Source organism: Salvelinus fontinalis, chromosome 21 (assembly GCF_029448725.1).
Source record: "Salvelinus fontinalis isolate EN_2023a chromosome 21, ASM2944872v1, whole genome shotgun sequence".
Classification (NCBI taxonomy): Eukaryota; Metazoa; Chordata; class Actinopteri; order Salmoniformes; family Salmonidae; genus Salvelinus; species Salvelinus fontinalis.
Window position 1 is genome coordinate 697,628 of NC_074685.1, and position 22,056 is coordinate 719,683.

Here is a 22,056-nt window from a genome sequence, read left to right on the forward strand (position 1 = left end):
CAGGCCTAGCGCCAAACCAGGCCTAGCGCCAAACCAGGCCTAGCGCCAAACCAGGCCTAGCGCCAAACCAGGCCTAGCGCCAAACCAGGTCCTAGCGCCAAACCAGGCCTAGCGCCAAACCAGGCCTAGTGCCAAACCAGGCCTAGTGCCAAACCAAGCCTAGTGCCAAACCAGGCCTAGTGCCAAACCAGGCCTAGTGCCAAACCAGGCCTAGTGCCAAACCAAGCCGAGTGCCAAACCAAGCCGAGTGCCAAACCAAGCCGAGTGCCAAACCAGGCCTAGTGCCAAACCAGGCCTAGTGCCAAACCAGGCCTAGTGCCAAACCAGGCCTAGTGCCAAACCAGGCCTAATGCCAAACCAGGCCTAGTGCCAAACCAGGCCTAGTGCCAAACCAGGCCTAGTGCCAAACCAGGCCTAGTGCCAAACCAGGCCTAGTGCCAAACCAGGCCTAGTGCCAAACCAGGCCTAGTGCCAAACCAGGCCTAGTGCCAAACCAGGCCTAGTGGCAAACCAGGCCTAGTGCCAAACCAGGCCTAGTGCCAAACCAAGCCTAGTGCCAAACCAAGCCTAGTGCCAAACCAAGCCTAGTGCCAAACCAAGCCTAGTGCCAAACCAAGCCTAGTGCCAAACCAAGCCAAGTGGCAAACCAAGCCTAGAGCCAAACCAGGCTAGTGCCAAACCAGCTTTTAACCAGCTTAAAAGCCAAGGCAGCTCCATGAAGTCCTTTCTCTCATTTAGTCCGAACTCCAGTCTCAGTACATACAGTAGTTGGTAACACTTTATTTGACGGGTACATAGATACTGTAAGGACATCATAACACACTTATTACACATTCATAGGAAGTGCATAAACAGTATATAAATGCTTATGTCAACAGCTGCAGGTTGATCTCTGTTAAGTAGTCCTTATGTACAGTGTTACACAGTCTTATCAGGAACTGGTCTACTACTGAAATGATAACACACTATGATCTAACTGGTCTACTACTAAAATGATAACACACTATGGTCTAACTGGTCTACTACTGAAATGATAACACACTGGTCTAACTAGTCTACTACTGAAATGATAACACACTGGTCTAACTGGTCTACTACTGAAATGATAACACACTATGATCTAACTGGTCTACTACTGAAATGATAACACACTATGGTCTAACTGGTCTACTACTGAAATGATAACACACTATGGTCTAACTGGTCTACTACTGAAATGATAACACACTATGGTCTACTACTGAAATGATAACACACTATGGTCTACTACTGAAATGATAACACACTATGGTCTAACTGGTCTACTACTGAAATGATAACACACTATGGTCTAACTGGTCTACTACTGAAATGATAACACACTATGGTCTAAATGGTCTACTACTGAAATTATAACACACTATGGACTAACTGGTCTACTACTGAAATGATAACACACTATGGTCTACTACTGAAATGATAACACACTATGGTCTACTACTGAAATGATAACACACTATAGTCTAACTGGTCTACTACTGAAATGATAACACACTATGGTCTAACTGGTCTACTACTGAAATGATAACACACTATGGTCTACTACTGAAATGATAACACACTATGGTCTACTACTGAAATGATAACACACTATGGTCTACTACTGAAATGATAACACACTATGGTCTAACTGGTCTACTACTGAAATGATAACACACTATGGTCTAACTGGTCTACTACTGAAATGATAACACACTATGGTCTACTACTGAAATGATAACACACTATGGTCTACTACTGAAATGATAACACACTATGGTCTAACTGGTCTACTACTGAAATGATAACACACTATGGTCTAACTGGTCTACTACTGAAATGAAAACACACTATGGTCTACTACTGAAATGATAACACACTATGGTCTAACTGGTCTACTACTGAAATGATAACACACTATGATCTAACTGGTCTACTACTGAAATGATAACACACTGTGGTCTAACTGGTCTACTACTGAAATGATAACACACTATGGTCTAACTGGTCTACTACTGAAATGATAACACACTATGATCTAACTGGTCTACTACTGAAATGATAACACACTATGGTCTAACTGGTCTACTACTGAAATGATAACACACTATGGTCTAACTGGTCTACTACTGAAATGATAACACACTATGGTCTAACTGGTCTACTACTGAAATGATAACACACTATGGTCTAACTGGTCTACTACTGAAATGATAACACACTATGGTCTACTACTGAAATGATAACACACTATGGTCTACTACTGAAATGATAACACACTATGGTCTAACTGGTCTACTACTGAAATGATAACATTATGGTCTAACTGGTCTACTACTGAAATGATAACACACTGATCTAACTGGTCTACTGCTGAAATGATAACACACTATGGTCTAACTGGTCTACTACTGAAATGATAACACACTGGTCTAACTAGTCTACTACTGAAATGATAACACACTATGGTCTAACTGGTCTACTACTGAAATGATAACACACTGGTCTAACTAGTCTACTACTGAAATGATAACACACTATGGTCTAACTGGTCTACTACTGAAATGATAACACACTATGGTCTACTACTGAAATGATAACACACTATGGTCTACTACTGAAATGATAACACACTATGGTCTAACTGGTCTACTACTGAAATGATAACACACTATGGTCTAACTGGTCTACTACTGAAATGATAACACACTATGGTCTAACTGGTCTACTACTGAAATGATAACACACTATGGTCTAACTGGTCTACTACTGAAATGATAACACACTATGGTCTAACTGGTCTACTACTGAAATGATAACACACTATGGTCTAACTGGTCTACTACTGAAATGATAACACACTACGGTCTAACTGGTCTACTACTGAAATGATAACACACTATGGTCTAACTGGTCTACTACTGAAATGATAACACACTATGGTCTACTACTGAAATGATAACACACTATGGTCTACTACTGAAATGATAACACACTATGATCTAACTGGTCTACTACTGAAATGATAACACACTATGGTCTAGCTGGTCTACTACTGAAATGATAACACACTATGGTCTAACTGGTCTACTACTGAAATGATAACACACTGGTCTAACTAGTCTACTACTGAAATGATAACACACTATGGTCTAACTGGTCTACTACTGAAATGATAACACACTGGTCTAACTAGTCTACTACTGAAATGATAACACACTATGGTCTAACTGGTCTACTACTGAAATGATAACACACTATGATCTAACTGGTCTACTACTGAAATGATAACACACTGATCCAACTGGTCTACCACTGAAATGATAACACACTATGGTCTAACTGGTCTACTACTGAAATGATAACACACTGATCTAACTGGTCTACTACTGAAATGATAACACACTATGGTCTACTACTGAAATGATAACACACTATGGTCTAACTGGTCTACTACTGAAATGATAACACACTATGGTCTAACTGGTCTACTACTGAAATGATAACACACTATGGTCTAACTGGTCTACTACTGAAATGATAACACACTGGTCTAACTAGTCTACTACTGAAATGATAACACACTATGGTCTAACTGGTCTACTACTGAAATGATAACACACTATGGTCTACTACTGAAATGATAACACACTATGGTCTAACTGGTCTACTACTGAAATGATAACACACTATGGTCTAACTGGTCTACTACTGAAATGATAACACACTATGGTCTAACTGGTCTACTACTGAAATGATAACACACTATGGTCTAACTGGTCTACTACTGAAATGATAACACACTACGGTCTAACTGGTCTACTACTGAAATGATAACACACTATGGTCTAACTGGTCTACTACTGAAATGATAACACACTATGGTCTACTACTGAAATGATAACACACTATGGTCTACTACTGAAATGATAACACACTATGATCTAACTGGTCTACTACTGAAATGATAACACACTATGGTCTAGCTGGTCTACTACTGAAATGATAACACACTATGGTCTAACTGGTCTACTACTGAAATGATAACACACTGGTCTAACTAGTCTACTACTGAAATGATAACACACTATGGTCTAACTGGTCTACTACTGAAATGATAACACACTGGTCTAACTGGTCTACTACTGAAATGATAACACACTATGGTCTAACTGGTCTACTACTGAAATGATAACACACTATGGTCTAACTGGTCTACTACTGAAATGATAACACACTGATCCAACTGGTCTACCACTGAAATGATAACACACTATGGTCTAACTGGTCTACTACTGAAATGATAACACACTGATCTAACTGGTCTACTACTGAAATGATAACACACTATGGTCTACTACTGAAATGATAACACACTATGGTCTAACTGGTCTACTACTGAAATGATAACACACTATGGTCTAACTGGTCTACTACTGAAATGATAACACACTATGGTCTAACTGGTCTACTACTGAAATGATAACACACTGATCCAACTGGTCTACCACTGAAATGATAACACACTATGGTCTAACTGGTTTACTACTGAAATGATAACACACTGATCTAACTGGTCTACTACTGAAATGATAACACACTATGGTCTACTACTGAAATGATAACACACTATGGTCTAACTGGTCTACTACTGAAATGATAACACACTATGGTCTAACTGGTCTACTACTGAAATGATAACACACTATGGTCTAACTGGTCTACTACTGAAATGATAACACACTATGGTCTACTACTGAAATGATAACACACTATGGTCTACTACTGAAATGATAACACACTATGGTCTACTACTGAAATGATAACACACTATGGTCTACTACTGAAATGATAACACACTATGGTCTAACTGGTCTACTACTGAAATGATAACACACTATGTTCTAACTGGTCTACTACTGAAATGATAACATTATGGTCTAACTGGTCTACTACTGAAATGATAACACACTCTGATCTAACTGGTCTACTACTGAAATGATAACACACTATGGTCTAACTGGTCAACAACTTCACATGAGCACCACAATGCCTACTGCACCCCATGCTCTACCAAGGTTTTACAGCACCCAGCGTTGACCTACTACAGTAGCTATGTTGGTCTTGTACTTCACTGTGTAGGCAGGTTGTTTACGATTCAAACCTTCTCAAACAGCCTGATTCATTCTCATAGAGGAGGTGCTTCCACAGTAATGTGATTTATACCACAGACAAGTTAAAGTATTGGATCCTTCACACAACACACTAATCCCAGTCCACTACCTGTTCATGCTTTTTTTTTTAAAGTATTTAAAACAAGCTTTGATTTAATTATTTTCAGACCATCAGGCTTAATTGAGCTGTTTTGTCTTGTTGTAATGTGGTGCCTGCCTGTATTAAATCTTTAATTTAGCAATACATGTCATGGAGAAAAATAATCATTCATAACAATTGTATTTTTTTTTAGTCAGTAGGTGCCCAAAATACAGTAACAACATGTGGTGTATTGAACACAGTCGCTCACATATAGAGTCTGTCTGCATCCCTGATTTCTGGAACCCGTTAGCTTACCAGTACAATATTGACATAAGCTCCTGTTTGATCAATTTACTGTGCCGATCAATGGGCAGGTTATTACCTCTGTCAAATGAAATATGTAGCTTAAAGTTGTGTATTTGTATTTTATTTTTTGCAATAAAGATGGGGACGCCACAATAATAGTAAAGAACGAGAAGAACCCTGTTGAAGCTCCAAAATCACTGCTTCGTTGACAACGCTTCGATCCCAAAACGGATCTTCATCATATAATACAGCAACAACAAAAACATCTTGAATTTAAGAAGCAGACATTGAATATCACATTGAGCATGGTCAAGTTATTAATTACACTTTGGATGGTGTATCAATACACCCAGTCATTACAAAGATACAGGCGTCCTTCCTAACTCAGTTGCACGAGAGGAAGGAAACCCCTCAGGGATTTCACCATGAGGCCAATGGTGACTTTAAAACAGTTACAGGGTTTAATGGCTGTGACGGGAGAAAACTGAGGATGGATCAACAACATTGTAGTTACTCCACAATACTAACCTAAATGACAGGTGAAAAGGAAGCCTGTACAGAATATAAATATTCCAAAACATACATCCTGTTTGCAACAAGGCACTAAACTACTGCTGCAAAAAATGTGGCAAAGCAATTCACTTTTTGTCCTTAATACAAAGTGTTATGTTTGGGGCAAATCCAATACAACACATTACTGAGTCCCACTCTCCATATTTTCAAACATAGTGGTAGCTGCATCATGTTATGGGTATGCTTGTAATTGTTAAAGACTGGGGAGTTTTTCAGGATTACAAATAAATGGAATGGAGCTAAGCACAGGCAAAATCCTAGAGGAAAGCCTGGTCCAGTCTGCTTTCCAACAGACACTGGGAGACAAATTCACCTTTCAGCAGGACAGTACCCTAAAACACAAGGCCAAATATGTGATGAGTTGGATCGCAGAGTGAAGGAAAAGCAGCCAACAAGTGCTCAGCATATGTGGGAACTCTTTCAAGACTGTTGGAAAAGCATTCCAGGTGAAGCTGGTTGAGAGAATGCCAAGACTGTGCAAAGCTGTCATCAATGCAAAGGATGGCTACTTTGAGGAATTTAAAATATAAATATATTTTGATTTAACAGTTTTTTGGTTACTACATGATAAGTGGCTTTAATGTACCATAACGTTGGATGCCAACCGCCGATAAACCCCACAGAAGAAGAGGCGGGCCGACAACGCTGGTAGCTAGCTAGCTAGGACAATCGGTAGACAGTGTCCTTCGCCCCCGCCTGTCGGGTAATGTTTACCCGCAGTTCTGTTAAGGACGGCGAGGGCAGGTGTTAGCGAAGGACACTGGGTGCTAGTTAGCTAGCTAGGAGGACTCCGGTACACAGCAGGTAGGAGACGGGGCTGACACCGGTAGTTAGCTAAGACAACGGTAGCCCGCGAAAAACTCGGATAATACTTTTCATTCATTTATTTAACTCAGATAATACTTTTATTTCACTTTTTTGCCCACATTTTACTTGCATGGACAATTAGGGGAAATCTAGAATATAAGAATGAATGAAGATGGAGTGCTTGAGGAGGTGGGGAGTTGCCTTTCCTGCAAATGCACACTATTGACAAGATGCACATTAGTACACCCCTCACAGACCCATCAGTCCCATCACAGACCCATCAGTCCCATCACAGACACGTCACAGTCCCATCACAGACATTTTGGATTATAATGACAATAATAAAATAGCATTGACAGAAGAGGGAGCGTACTGAATCAATGCATAAGGTAAGGGCTGTAACGTTATCTAGCTACATTGCTAAGCAAACCAGATTGACTATTGTATGGAGAAACGTAAACGTTAGATGAGCAATGCCCATTGCATGTATTTAGTGGTGCACGACTCCAGGACTTTTGGAGTCGACTCTTGCGCGACTCCCAAAGCACGCTGAAACGGAAGTGCACACGCCTCATTATTGCAGTCCTACAAGGAAGATTACATTCGCGTTCTAGAGGGCTGACATGAGCATGATGCTGCCAATTTGCTCATCAATTTAGCCTATAAAAGGCCTGTTTGTTTCAATATAGAAGGTGGTGTACAGGAACTAGAATATTTCAGTGATATTTCTGATGTGTGCAGCCTTGACGGATCTCACGGGATGACACGCCGCACTCTACGCTGATCGACCGATTCTTTGCCATGTTATTGCCCTATTCGGACGGGTATTACAAGAGATGTTAGTTTTCTAATTATTATCCAACCACGTGCGTTATTCCAGAGGACCATTCACACAGGATTCGTTTTTCCACACTGCCCACTTCCTGTAATTCGTGTTTTTTTTTCTTCTTCAAATTGAATGTACGGAAGCCTGGATGTTTTTATTGTAGACATGAAGATATTTCAACGCCTTGTCGACACGATAATAGGCTAAAATCTCGTGCTTTGGCTGCCAAATGTATAGGTGTCTCCATAATATTTACATTGATGAAGTGTGATCATAATCATTATTTTAGTGATCAATGGTAGACGGGTTTCATGAAATAAGCTATAGGCAATCATTTGTATTGCACATGTAGGTCTAATTAAACGGATACGTTTGGCGATGTTCAACTTCAATTCACTGGCACTATGAAGAAAAGTTTGGCCAAAGTCATTGGTAGCCTAATATATACTTTTAATATACGTTTGGTAAATTAAACAAGGAATTGCTAGATACAGATTACCAAGAGATCGAAAGAACGGTGGGCATAGGCTAACTGTCTCTGCCTGCTCCTTTTTCTCTTCGCTATGTGAAACGCTAGCGTGTGTTTGGTCTTCGGTCTGTTGCGTGTAGAATAGTTCAGCCTACCCATTTGATATCCCTCTACTTTACAGAACTTGAGCGAGACATTGCAAGCCAAGAAATTGCGAAATACAGCATTGCGATAGACTATAGCGGAACGGGCGGCAGGTAGCCTAGTGGTTAGAGCGTTGGACTAGACATGTGTTCTTAAACTGACTTGCCTAGTTAAATAAAGGTAAAATACATTTAAAAAATAGCAGTCCTCGGGGCCTGATTGGTGTCACACTTTTCACCCACCTCTAACGAGCACACATGATTTGCTGCATGCCATGATACACATGGCACTGTTTTCAAGCCCTAAAAAGTATAATTCAACCACTTCAAATTCTTCTACAATTTTTCTTTGTCTAGTAAAATCGAATTAATTCGAACTTAAAACAAAAAACGTGGTTTTGTGGTTTTCGTTCACCATCCCTTGTCAGCCAGGTCGCTCAAGATCCACTGCGAAATTCGCCGTTCATCCAGGTAAGCAAGATGATGGGAGATGACGGGCCGCTAGGGGCAACGGTGAATGCTAATGCCATCAAGTAGGATTTTGGGTTTTGTACATTTTTTTGTTCTTTGACTTTGGTACCCTTTTTTTCCATGAAATCCAATTGGTAGTTACAGTCTTGTCCCACCTCAGCAACTCCCCTATGGACTCAGGAGAGGCGAAGGTCGAGAGCCATGCGTCCTTCCGAAACACGACCCTGTCAAGCCGCACTGCTCGCTTAACCCCGAAGCCAACCGCACCAATGTGTCAGAGGAAACACCGTATAGCTGGCAACCGAAGCCAACCGCACCAATGTGTCAGAGGAAACACCGTACAGCTGGCAACCGAAGCCAACCGCACCAATGTGTCAGAGGAAACACCGTATAGCTGGCAACCGAAGCCAACCGCACCAATGTGTCAGAGGAAACACCGTACAGCTGGCAACCGAAGCCAGCCTGCACCAATGTGTCAGAGGAAACACCGTATAGCTGGCAACCGAAGCCAACCGCACCAATGTGTCAGAGGAAACACCGTATAGCTTGCAACCGAAGCCAACCGCACCAATGTGTCAGAGGAAACACCGTACAGCTGGCAACCGAAGCCAACCGCACCAATGTGTCAGAGGAAACACCGTATAGCTGGCAACCGAAGCCAACCGCACCAATGTGTCAGAGGAAACACCGTACAGCTGGCAACCGAAGCCAACCGCACCAATGTGTCAGAGGAAACACCGTACAGCTGGCAACCGAAGCCAACCGCACCAATGTGTCAGAGGAAACACCGTACAGCTGGCAACCGAAGCCAACCGCACCAATGTGTCAGAGGAAACACCGTACAGCTGGCAACCGAAGCCAACCGCACCAATGTGTCAGAGGAAACACCGTACAGCTGGCAACCGAAGCCAACCGCACCAATGTGTCAGAGGAAACACCGTACAGCTGGCAACCGAAGCCAACCGCACCAATGTGTCAGAGGAAACACCGTACAGCTGGCAACCGAAGCCAGCCTGCACCAATGTGTCAGAGGAAACACCGTACAGCTGGCAACCGAAGCCAACCGCACCAATGTGTCAGAGGAAACACCGTACAGCTGGCAACCGAAGCCAGCCTGCACTGCGCCCGGCCGGCCAAACCCCTCTCATAACCCGGAAGATGCTGGCTAATTTGGCGCCACCTCATGGGTTTCCCGGTCGCGGCCGACTGCAACACAGCCTGGGATCGAACCCTGGTCTGTAGTGACGCTGCAAGCACTGCAATGCAGGGCCTTAGACCGCTGTGCCACTCGGGAGACACCAAATCTTTGACCAAATCAAATCAAAATGTATTGGTCACATACACATGGTTAGCAGATGTTAATGCGAGTGTAGTGAAATGCTTGTGCTTCTAGTTCCGACTATGCAGTAATATCTAACAAGTAATCTAACAAATTCACAACAACTACCTTATTCACACACAAGTGTAAAAGGATGAATAAGAATATGTACATAAAGATTAATGAATGAGCGATGGCCGTGTGGCCTAGGCAATATGCAGTAGATTGTGTAGAATACAGTATATACATATGAGATGAGTAATGTAGGTATATGTAAACATTTTTAAGTGGCGTTATTTAAAGTGACTAGTGATAGCTTTATTAAGTCTGTTTATTTAAGTGGCTAGATATTTGAGTCTCTATCTAGGCAGCAGCCTCTCTGTGTTAGTGATGGCTCTTTAACAGTCTGATGGCCTTGAGATAGAAGCTGTTTTTCAGTCTCTCGGTCCCTGCTTTGATGCACCTGTACTGACCTCGCCTTCTGGATGACAGTGGGGTGAACAGGCAGTGGCTCGGGTGGTTGTTGTCCTTGATGATCTTTTTGTCCTTCCTGTGACATCGGGTGCTGTAGGTGTCCTGGAGGGCAGGTAGTTTGCCCCCGGTGATGCGTTGTGCAGACCGGATTACCCTCTGGAGAGCCTTGTGGTTGAGGGCGGTGCAGTTGCCGTCGGTGATACAGCCCGACAGGATGCTCTCGATTGTGCATTTGTAAAAGTTTGTGAGTGTTTTAGAAGCCACATTTCTTCAACCTTCACCTCGCTGTCTGTGTGGGTGGACCATTTCAGGTTGTCTATGATGTGTACGCAGAGGAACTTAACCTTCCACCTTCTCCACTGCTGTCCCGTCGATGTGGATGGGGGGGGGGGGGGGGGGGGGGGGGGTAATCAAGCCTATTACTGTAGTGTCGTCCGCAAACTTGATGTTTGAGTTGGAAGTGTGCATGGCCACGCAGTCATGGGTGAACAGGGAGTACAGGAGAGGGCTCAGAACGCACCCTTGTGGGGCCCCAGTGTTGAGGATCAGCGGGGTGGAGATTTTGTTTCCAACCCTCACCACCTGGGGGCGGCCCGTCAAAGTCCAGGACCCAGTTGCACAGGGCGGGGTCGAGACCCAGGGTACTACCAGCTTGATGACGAGTTTGGAGGGCACTATGGTGTTAAATGCTGAGCTGTAGTCGATGAACAGCATTCTTCCATAGGTATTCCTCTTGTCCAGATGGGATAGGGCAGTGTGCAGTGTGATTGTGATTGCGTTGTCTGTGGACCTATTGGGTCGGTAAGCAAATTGTAGTGGGTCTAGGGTGTCAGGTATGGTGAAGGTGATATGATCCTTGACTAGTCTCTCAAAGCACTTCATGATGACGGAAGTGAGTGTTACGGGGCGATAGTCATTTAGTTCAGTTACCTTAGCTTTCTGGGAACAGGAACAATGGTGGCCATCTTGTAGCATGTAGAGACAACAGACTGGGATAGGGATTGGTTGAATATGTCCGTAAACACACCAGCCAGCTGGTCTGCGCATGCTCTGAGGACGCGGCTAGGGATGCCGTCTGGGCCGGCAGCCTTGCGAGGGTTAACACATTTAAATGTTTTACTCAGGTACGACATCTCCGATGCTCTTGCTAATAAACTCGCTCACAGAGTCAGCGTATACCCCAAAGCTTAACCATTAACCCTTACCTTAACCATTATACCCTACCATCACCATTAAACCTTACGTTAACCATTAACCCTTACCTTAACCATTATACCCTTACCTTAAACATTAACCCTTACCTCAACCATTAACCCTTACCATAACCATTAACCCTTACCATAAGCATTAACCCTTACCTTAACCATTAACCCTTACCTCAACCATTAACCCTTACCTTAATCATTAACCCTTACCTTAACCATTAACCCTTACCTTAACCATTAACCCTTACCTTAACCATTAACCCTTACCTTAACCATTAACCCTTACCTTAACCATTAAGCCTTACCTCAACCATTAACCCTTACCATAACCATTAACCCTTACCATAACCATTAACCCTTACCTCAACCATTAACCCTTACCTTAACCATTAACCCTTACCTCAACCATTAACCCTTACCTTAACCATTAACCCTTACCTCAACCATTAACCCTTACCTTAATCATTAACCCTTACCATAACTATTCAGAATTAATGGGCATAAGAAGCGAGCTCCAGGTCAGATGGTCGCGTGTTCAATTCCAGGGTCGCGTGTTCAATCCCGGGGTCGCGTGTTCAATCCCGGGGTCGCGTGTTCAATCCCGGGGTCGCGTGTTCAATCCCGGGGTCGCGTGTTCAATCCCGGGGTCGCGTGTTCAATCCCGGGGTCGCGTGTTCAATCCCGGGGTCGCGTGTTCAATCCCAGGGTCGCGTGTTCAATTGTTTAATCCGTAACCCTTAGCCATTCGGAATTAATGCCTAAAATTAACCTTCAAATTGTGACCTTTTTCTGGACAAATGTCGTATTCTGCACTGTAAGAGCTTGTTGCTCTTTGTATTGTTCTTAATTGCTAATCAGACCACATACTGAGACAAGGAGACACACAACAACACAGTCAGGTCATGAATATTCATGTGATTTATTAATGCCCTGTCATCCGGTCCAGAGGAGCGTTTTAATGTGTCTGTCTGTGTTCCATATTACTGTACTTCTATTCATGACAGCTTCTGTGTGTGTGTGTGTGTCTGTGTGTGTGTGTGTGTGTGTGTGTTGTACGCTACTGTACTCCTCTCTTCCCATACCTCTCTATGACAGCCCCCATCTGGATTGTGTTCAATTAAATATTCCTCTTTGTCAGGGAGGTTCACCCCTGCAATATGTCACCACACACACACACACAATATGTCAACACACACACACACACACACACACACACACACACACACACACACACACACACACACACACACACACACACACACACACACACACACACACACACACACACACACACTCCCTTACAATGTGTAACCGAACATCAAACACAAGCAGATGTATAATCTAATCCAACGTCTGTCTGCTTTTATTACCAATTAGAACATGTAAATAAACTGCCAAGAAGTAGTTATTCATGTCAGAGAATTGAACAATAGCACACTGTCCAGTGTCGCAGTGTAGTCAACATTAAAATACGCTGGTCAAATCATCAATTACAACCAAAACATACACCTAAGATATGAAGTACACTCATTTTGGATTATCGCAGACCTCCGTCACATAACAAAAGTGTAAAAATTATATTATATATTTGATGGTAACTGAAAATATATCAAAGAAAGGAACACAGAAACATTTCTTAAAGTATTTAATATTAACATTCATAGTTGGCAGATAAAAACATCAGAAAAAGACAATAAATACCAGCACCTTTAGTGAGGTCTGAAGTCACGTGCAGTTTGAAGTCACGTGCAGTCTGAAGTCACGTGAAGTCTGAAGTCACGTGCAGTCTGAAGTCACGTGAAATAATATCACTTATAGAACTCGCTAGCTTGAAGTCCTAAAAAAAAACGTAATGAGTTAGCATTTTCTACATCTGGTTCGTGCGGACATTCCTATGGGTGAAATAAACGGGATATACGCCCGAAAGAAAGGTTTGAGGTTAACACCAGGCTCAGTCAGTTAACATGACCTTTATGAATCGTGTTCAAAATGAGTGCGTTGCTACAGAGTCGCTAACTGTCAGAAATGGAACTACAACAGCCAGGTAGAAAGAGGAGGAAGGGAAGCGTTACTAAGGTCCACTATAGTACATCTTGGTAGATAGAAGGTGCTCTTTGGTAAAAGGGGTGAATTGGTCATCAAAAAGAAAGGAGGACTAAGGCACTCTTCATATAATTAATTAAAATGCCTTTATTAGTATGGCATGTTCAATAGAAACAAAGTTGTTTAAAAACCGACGCGTTTCGGCTGCATGGCCTTCGTCAGCCAGGTGTCAGGAGACAGCTTCGAGCGCTCGCTTCGTCGGCGACGTCAACGGCAATGCAACCTGACGTGTAGTTTTATAGCACATCGGTAGCTTTTCACTTGTTTTGAGAACATAAACGCTTCAAAATTCACCACAAAAAGTGTTGTTAGCTGATGAAGATTCTCATAGAACAAAACGTATACAATCGCCTAAGTCTGTGTTTACCACAGGCCTTATTTTTTACCCTTTTAATATCCAAAACACTACACAAAAAAAACATTAATTTGTCAACGAGCCAAGGTGGAGTTAGCCTCCTTTAGCGCCTACAAAAAGACGCTATTACTATTTATCTCTTATGGTTTTCATATAAAGGCCTGTAGTAGTTTATAGCAAGAAAACAGGGTCTCAATGACACTGCGTCCCTTTTTTGGTCTTGCCAGCATGTGAAGAAAGGAAAAGGAACATTTTGCCAACCGAAATACTGTACGTTTCCCTTGACAGTGACCATAGAGTAGAGGTCTTACCATATAAATATAAAGGTTTAGCTTAACTGCATCAAACCAGAAACAGCTAATAATACAACCAGGAAAAACACCCAGGAAATGGTAACATCTTATATCACAATATCAAATCCCATCGCAATACACACGAGATCCTCGCCCCTGCCTGCTCAGTGATGGTGGAGCCTGAGTGCACAGTGACTGTTAGTGTTTCCACCTCAGTGATGGTGGAGCCTGAGTGCACAGTGACTGTTAGTGTTTCCACCTCAGTTATGGTGGAGCCTGAGTGCACAGTGACTGTTAGTGTTTCCACCTCAGTTATGGTGGAGCCTGAGTGCACAGTGACTGTTAGTGTTTCCACCTCAGTGATGGTGGAGCCTGAGTGCACAGTGACTGTTAGTGTTTCCACCTCAGTGATGGTGGAGCCTGAGTGCACAGTGACTGTTAGTGTTTCCACCTCAGTGATGGTGGAGCCTGAGTGCACAGTGACTGTTAGTGTTTCCACCTCAGTGATGGTGGAGCCTGAGTACACAGTGACTGTTAGTGATTCCACCTGTCCTGTCCTGTCTAATGCATGTTTAACTTGAGGTAATGCCAGTAGAGTACACAGTCGCTGGTCTCCATGTTCTATCATGTAAACAGCAGGACAGCAAGTCATTCAGTTCCATCAGGTAAGATGCATATCCAGCAGCTTTCCACCATGCAGACAGAATAGATTCTCTTTTAGATTCCCCAACCCGAGAATAACATGGTCTCTTTCCTCTTCTGTGAGACGTTTTGTCTTGGGTCCTCACTCACTCCCAGGTTCTGCTCACGAAGGTTCTGCTCACCCAGGTTCTGCTCACCCAGGTTTTGCTCACCCAGGTTCTGCTCACGAAGGTCCTGCTCACCCAGGTTCTGCTCACCCAGGTTCTGCTCACCTGGGTTCTGCTCACCCGGGTTCTGCTCACCCGGGTTCTGCTCACCCGGGTTCTGCTCACCCAGGTTCTGCTCACGAAGGTCCTGCTCACCCGGGTTCTGCTCACCCAGGTACTGCTCACCCAGGTTCTGCTCACCCGGGTTCTGATCACCCGGGTTCTGATCACCCGGGTTCTGCTCACCCGGGTTCTGCTCACCCGGGTTCTGCTCACCCGGGTTCTGCTCACCCAGGTTCTGCTCACCCCGGTTTTGCTCACCCATGTTCTGCTCACCCCGGTTTTGCTCACCCATGTTTTGCTCACCCATGTTTTGCTCACCCAGGTTCTGCTCACCCGGGTTCTGCTCACCCATGTTTTGCTCACCCAGGTTCTGCTCACCCGGGTTTTGCTCGGGGTTGAAGTAACAAGTGTGGTAAACAGTGCAGTATACTGTTAAATGGTCCCACAGGCTTCACTCATTCAGGCTGTCTGTCCTTCAAGCATTATAAAAGGAAGACACTTCCACATTCTGCTCAATGGGTGTAAAAATAAAGCTTTTTCATTTTTATATATAACTTAAAAAATACAGCTCCCTTTTCCCCGAAGTCTACAGTGCAGCACAGTAATCCCAATACCATGTAGATATAAGATAAGTGAAAATGAATGTATAATGCTTCTAACAAACTATTAAACTACGTTTTACAACAGATTTGCTTTGGTAATTTGTAGACAATTTTGCCCAAATCCCCAACATTACATAATCCCCAAATCCTATGTCAATTCTATCATTAGTCATTATTTGATACAATTGATTCAATAAAATGTTTTTATTTTCCAATCGATTATCTCTGTTAAGGCACAAGTAATGAATCAGGAAAAATACAAGCCTAATGGGATTTTAACTAACTTACATTCTAAAAAAATCTTGTCCAGAAGATTACCAAATAAAACTCTCTTATGACAGGGTTTCCCAAACTCTGACCTCGGGGACCCCAAAGAGGTCGCAAACTCTGACCTCGGGGACCCCAAAGAGGTCGCAAACTCTGACCTCGGAGACCCCAAAGAGGTCGCAAACTCTGACCTCGGAGACCCCAAAGAGGTCGCAACTACACAGCTGATTTAAAGCTTTGATCATTTGAACCAGCTGTGTAGTGTAAGAACCTAAATGTGCACCTCTTTTTTTTGCGGTCCAGAGTCCCGAGTTTGAGAAACTCTGCCTGATGGAACACAAGAAGTAAAGACATTTACATTTTCAATACCTGCAACAACAAAAAAAATAGTGTTTTATGATGTTTTTTTGTATTTTTTTATCAGATGCCACAGTAAGTTTTTGAACCTGATAAACAAACATGCGGGGGCTGATTTGATTGGCTGACAGGAGGCTGCTGTAGGTTCCCTGTCGGTCCTGTTTTAGTGGTATGAATGGTGCCTTTATCAATAATGGCCTAGATTCAATCCCATCTCATTTTGTCCCCTTTACGCACGTTTCTAAAGGCAATGTTCCCCACCATTCGCTGAGACCCACATTCACGTTGAAGGCTGCATATGCCTGATCAATGGGAAATTAGCTATAAATGTCAACCGGCGCTATGACATGGATCTTCCGCAGTCCGGATTGAATCTAGGCCAAAGGCGTTATGAGTAAGGCTAGTACGGCTGGTCCATCGAGGGGGGTGCTATGCTGTAATACTGTCCCAGGAAGGGTGTCTCAGGCCTTGGAGGCTGTGGGTACCAGAGGGGTCTGGTCCTCCTCATCCACACTAAGGTCCAGACGTAGATCTTCCAGAGTCTGTCTCATCGTCATGGTGGACTCCTTACGTCTACAAGGCAAAGGAGAGTGTTACTTTGTGTACTGCACTTCTAACAGTCTCTCTCTCTCTCTCTCTCTCTGATTCTGCCTCCCCGTCTCTCTGCCTCTCTCTCTCTGCCTCTCTGTCTCTCTCTCTCTCTCTCTCTCTCTCTGTCTCTCTGCCTCTCTCTCTGCCTCTGTCTCTCTGCCTCTCTCTCCCTATCTCTCTGTCTCTCTGTCTCTCTGTCTCTCTCTCTGCCTCTCTCTCCCTGTCTCTCTGTCTCTCTGCCTCTCTCTCTCTGCCTCTCTCTCCCTGTCTGTCTCTCTCTGCCTCTGTCTCTCTGCCTCTCTCTCTCTGCCGCTCTCTCTCTGCCTCTCTCTCTCTGCCTCTCTCTCCCTGTCTGTCTCTCTCTGCCTCTCTCTCCCTATCTCTCTGTCTCTCTCTCTGTCTCTCCGTCTCTCTGTCTCTCTCTCTGCCTCTCTCTCCCTGTCTCTCTGTCTCTCTGCCTCTCTCTCTCTGCCTCTCTCTCCCTGTCTGTCTCTCTCTGCCTCTGTCTCTCTGCCTCTCTCTCCCTATCTCTCTGTCTCTCCGTCTCTCTCTCTCTCTCTGTCTCCGTCTCTCCGTCTCTCCGCCTCTCTGTCTTTCATTGAACCTGTATTACTAAACCAGGTACTTGAGTTGGAGGTGCTGGTCCAGCAGCTGTCTCTGTAGTCTGGTGGAGGTCCCTCCCTCCCTCCCTCCCTCCCTCCCTCCCTCCCTCCCTCCCTCTCTGATCTCTGTCCACGTACTTGAGTTGGAGGTGCAGGTCCAGGAGCTGTTTCTGTAGTTTAGTGGAGGCCTCTCTCTCTTCTGTCAGTTCTCTCTGGGTGTGTCGGTACTGAGCGTCTCTACGACTAGCCCCCTCCTCTGCCTCGTTCAGCTGACGCTTCAGGGAACGCATCCTCTGGGACGTCTGATGACGGGGTCATAGGTCAGGATCATTATAATATGATAATTCTAAGGGATTCATACATGCCTATGACAAGTCTTCTCATGCATTATAATTGCAAAATACTGCATTGTACCTGAAGGCTTTAAATAAAGTGTTCCCAATGTGGTCAATCACAATACACTCCCACACACAATGGTAACCATTTCACAAGTCTCTTTACTACCCCCAAGTGGAGTAAACCATTTCACAAGTCTCTTTACTACCCCCAAGTGGAGTAAACCATTTCAGAAGTCTCTTTACTACCCCCAAGTGGAGTGAACCATTTCACAAGTCTCTTTACTACCCCCAAGTGGAGTGAACCATTTCACAAGTCTCTTTACTACCCCCAAGTGGAGTAAACCATTTCACAAGTCTCTTTACTACCCCCAAGTGGAGTAAACCATTTCACAAGTCTCTTTACTACCCCCAAGTGGAGTGAACCATTTCACCAGTCTCTTTACTACCCCCAAGTGGAGTGAACCATTTCACACGTCTCTTTACTACCCCCAAGTGGAGTAAACCATTTCACAAGTCTCTTTACTACCCCCAAGTGGAGTAAACCATTTCACAAGTCTCTTTACTACCCCCAAGTGGAGTGAACCATTTCACCAGTCTCTTTACTACCCCCAAGTGGAGTGAACCATTTCACAAGTCTCTTTACTACCCCCAAGTGGAGTAAACCATTTCACAAGTCTCTTTTCTAACCCCAAGTGGAGTAAACCATTTCACAAGTCTCTTTACTACCCCCAAGTGGAGTGAACCATTTCACAAGTCTCTTTACTACCCCCAAGTGGAGTGAACCATTTCACACGTCTCTTTACTAACCCCAAGTGGAGTAAACCATTTCACACGTCTCTTTACTACCCCCAAGTGGAGTGAACCATTTCACACGTCTCTTTACTAACCCCAAGTGGAGTAAACCATTTCACACGTCTCTTTACTACCCCCAAGTGGAGTGACCCATTTCACAAGTCTCTTTACTACCCCCAAGTGGAGTGGTGGTGTTAGTGCAGGTGTCCTACCAGGTCCTTCTGCTCCTTGGCCATCTTCTGTTCCTCTTCCAGCTGATCAGACAGTTCGTTGATCTTCCTCTCCAGTTTACTGATGGTGTTGTTCATCACCACCTTGTTCCTCTCCTCCACCCTCAGAGCGTTCTCCAGCTCCTTGGCCCGGCTCTCCGTCTTAGTGATCACATCCTCATGAATTCTGGTATGTTGGATATCCTCCACCTCCGCGCGCAGGTCACGCAGCTGGATATACAGAGCACCGAAGCTTTTTAAAACTTTAGCTCAGTCGTGGCTTCCACAAGACACAAAGCATGTTGCCACTGCTCCATCATTCATCACAGACACAACAGTTTCACCCGTACATACTACACTTTTATACGCGGATGACATGGTTTCATGTCTTTTTATAGCATTGTATGTTCGTGATGAAAGGACAACGTTGAAAGAACGGGAGGTTACACAATATCACATAGATACATCACAGAATGACATGAGAACCCGGTAGGTTAAAACTGTTCCCAGTGCAAAACACCACCGGTAGTCAGTGTCCTGTACAGTACCTGTCTCTCCAGGATGCCTTTCTCGCTGTCCAGCTGCTCATTCACATCTTTCTGCTGGATCAACTTCAGCTGGAGCTGTTCCGTCTGTGAAGAACATAACAAACATCCCAAACAAGCCTTTAAGAAAGTCGTTTTTTTGGATTTACAATCACATACAGTAAATCCACTCCTCCAATTGAGGGCCTTGGAATCTTTACCGACCCCAAGGAGACATCCTTTAAAGGAGACCTTTTTTTACTACTACACACATTTAAACAACCTTGTCTTTCTCTATTGATGGACTTCAGGGTTGAATTAGTTCGGGCCAGGGATCATTCATTCAAGGAAGTATGCAGCAAGTAGATGCTCGTGTGAAAGTGATTTGTGGGTTATTGAAAGCGAGCACATTACAACAGTAAGGAGTGTTGGGGTCAGGGGTGAGAGCTCAGGTGCAGACAGACAGACAGACAGACAGACAGACAGACAGACAGACAGACCTGTTCGATGGATCTCTTGTGCTTGCTGACCCATCTCTGTTCACTGTCCTGCATCTCCTCCAGGTCGGTCTCAAGATCTAACAGTTTCTCCTGGAGAAACACATCAACCAATCAATCATTCACAAAGTGCTTTTACAGTAACTCTGCATTGACTCCAAAGAGGAAGTTGACGCAGAAGTTTGTACATGTGAGTAAGTTTATCTGTAGCGTTTTCTCTATTGTCTCTATATCTACAGTATATCTCCCACAGTTCATACAGTCTATTGGCCCTATATCTGCAGTATATCTTCCACAGTTCATACAGTCTACTGTCTCTATATCTACAGTATATCTCCCACAGTTCATACGGTCGACTCTCTCGCTCTCCGCTCTTCTAAAAAGCATCTTCTGATGAGATTAAACAGTGAAGATTAGATTAAGATTAGGAGCACATAGATTGAATTAAGGGATTTGCACAAGTAAATACTTTATTAACCCGGAATGACATGAGCTCAGCTGACTTGTCTGTGTATGTATGTTAACTGTAGTCTTATGGTTGTCCTGGGATGGTATGGTGTCTAGATGGTATCTAAGGTAGGGGCCTGTCTTTGCTGTGCTGTGGCCAGATCACAATGCATATTTTAATCGTCTACACCTGTCTACAAATGTGGGCACAATCAGAATGTGGACAAAGATCAGGACAAAGAACACATGTTAGAACCAGGTGTAAACGGGCCAACTGTGTACCTACCTGAGCCTGTTTGAGTTGCTTGACCAGGTCCTCTTTAGACTGGGCTTAGGGTTTATGGTGCTCTCTGGCTGTACCTACTTGAGCCTGTTTGAGTTGCTTGTCCAGGTCCTCTTTAGACTGGGCTTAGGGTTTATGGTGCTCTCTGTCTGTACCTACCTGAGCCTGTTTGAGTTGCTTGTCCAGGTCCTCTTTAGACTGGGCTTAGGGTTTATGGTGCTCTCTGTCTGTACCTACCTGAGCCTGTTTGAGTTGCTTGTCCAGGTCCTCCTTGGTCTGTGTAGCTGTCTGTAGCTCCATCGTCAGGTCCTCTACGCTCCTCTCTGCCTGCTTCAACTGCAGCTGGATTCTCTCTCTCAGCTGGATCTCCTCCTCCAGGGAACGCTCCTTATCTATTAGTTTACCTGACACCTGACAACACATACAGTTATCTATTAGTTTACCTGACAACACATACAGCTATCTACCAGCTTACCTGACAACACATACAGTTATCTATTAGTTTACCTGACACCTGACGACACATACAGTTATCTATTAGTTTACCTGACAACACATACAGTTATCTATTAGTTTACCTGACAACACATACAGTTATCTACCAACTTACCTGACAACACATACAGTTATCTATTAGTTTACCTGACACCTGACAACACATACAGTTATCTATTAGTTTACCTGACAACACATACAGTTATCTACCAGCTTACCTGACAACACATACAGTTATCTACCAGCTTACCTGACAACACATACAGTTATCTACCAGCTTACCTGACAACACATACAGTTATCTACCAGCTTACCTGACAACACATACAGTTATCTATCAGCTTACCTGACAACACATACAGTTATCTACCAGCTTACCTGACAACACATACAGTTATCTACCAGCTTACCTGACAACACATACAGTTATCTACCAGCTTACCTGACAACACATACAGTTATCTACCAGCTTACCCGACAACACATACAGGTATCTACCAGCTTATCTGACAACACATACAGTT

General features: G+C 43.8%; 1 protein-coding gene across 1 annotated transcript in view; it reads right to left on the reverse strand.

Moving 5' to 3' along the window:
- Positions 1-15,651: 15,651 nt before the first annotated feature.
- The window catches only part of LOC129818035 (cingulin-like protein 1), a 90,225-nt gene continuing 83,820 nt past the window's right edge, over positions 15,652-22,056 (reverse strand). Inside the window, exons 14-19 of the mRNA XM_055873561.1 lie at positions 21,275-21,448; positions 20,311-20,400; positions 19,835-19,918; positions 19,290-19,517; positions 18,086-18,249; positions 15,652-17,327 (exon numbers count right to left, since the gene is read on the reverse strand). Coding sequence (XP_055729536.1) covers positions 17,216-17,327; positions 18,086-18,249; positions 19,290-19,517; positions 19,835-19,918; positions 20,311-20,400; positions 21,275-21,448 — 852 coding nt within the window. The 3' untranslated portion in view covers positions 15,652-17,215. The remainder of the gene's footprint in view (positions 17,328-18,085; positions 18,250-19,289; positions 19,518-19,834; positions 19,919-20,310; positions 20,401-21,274; positions 21,449-22,056) is intronic.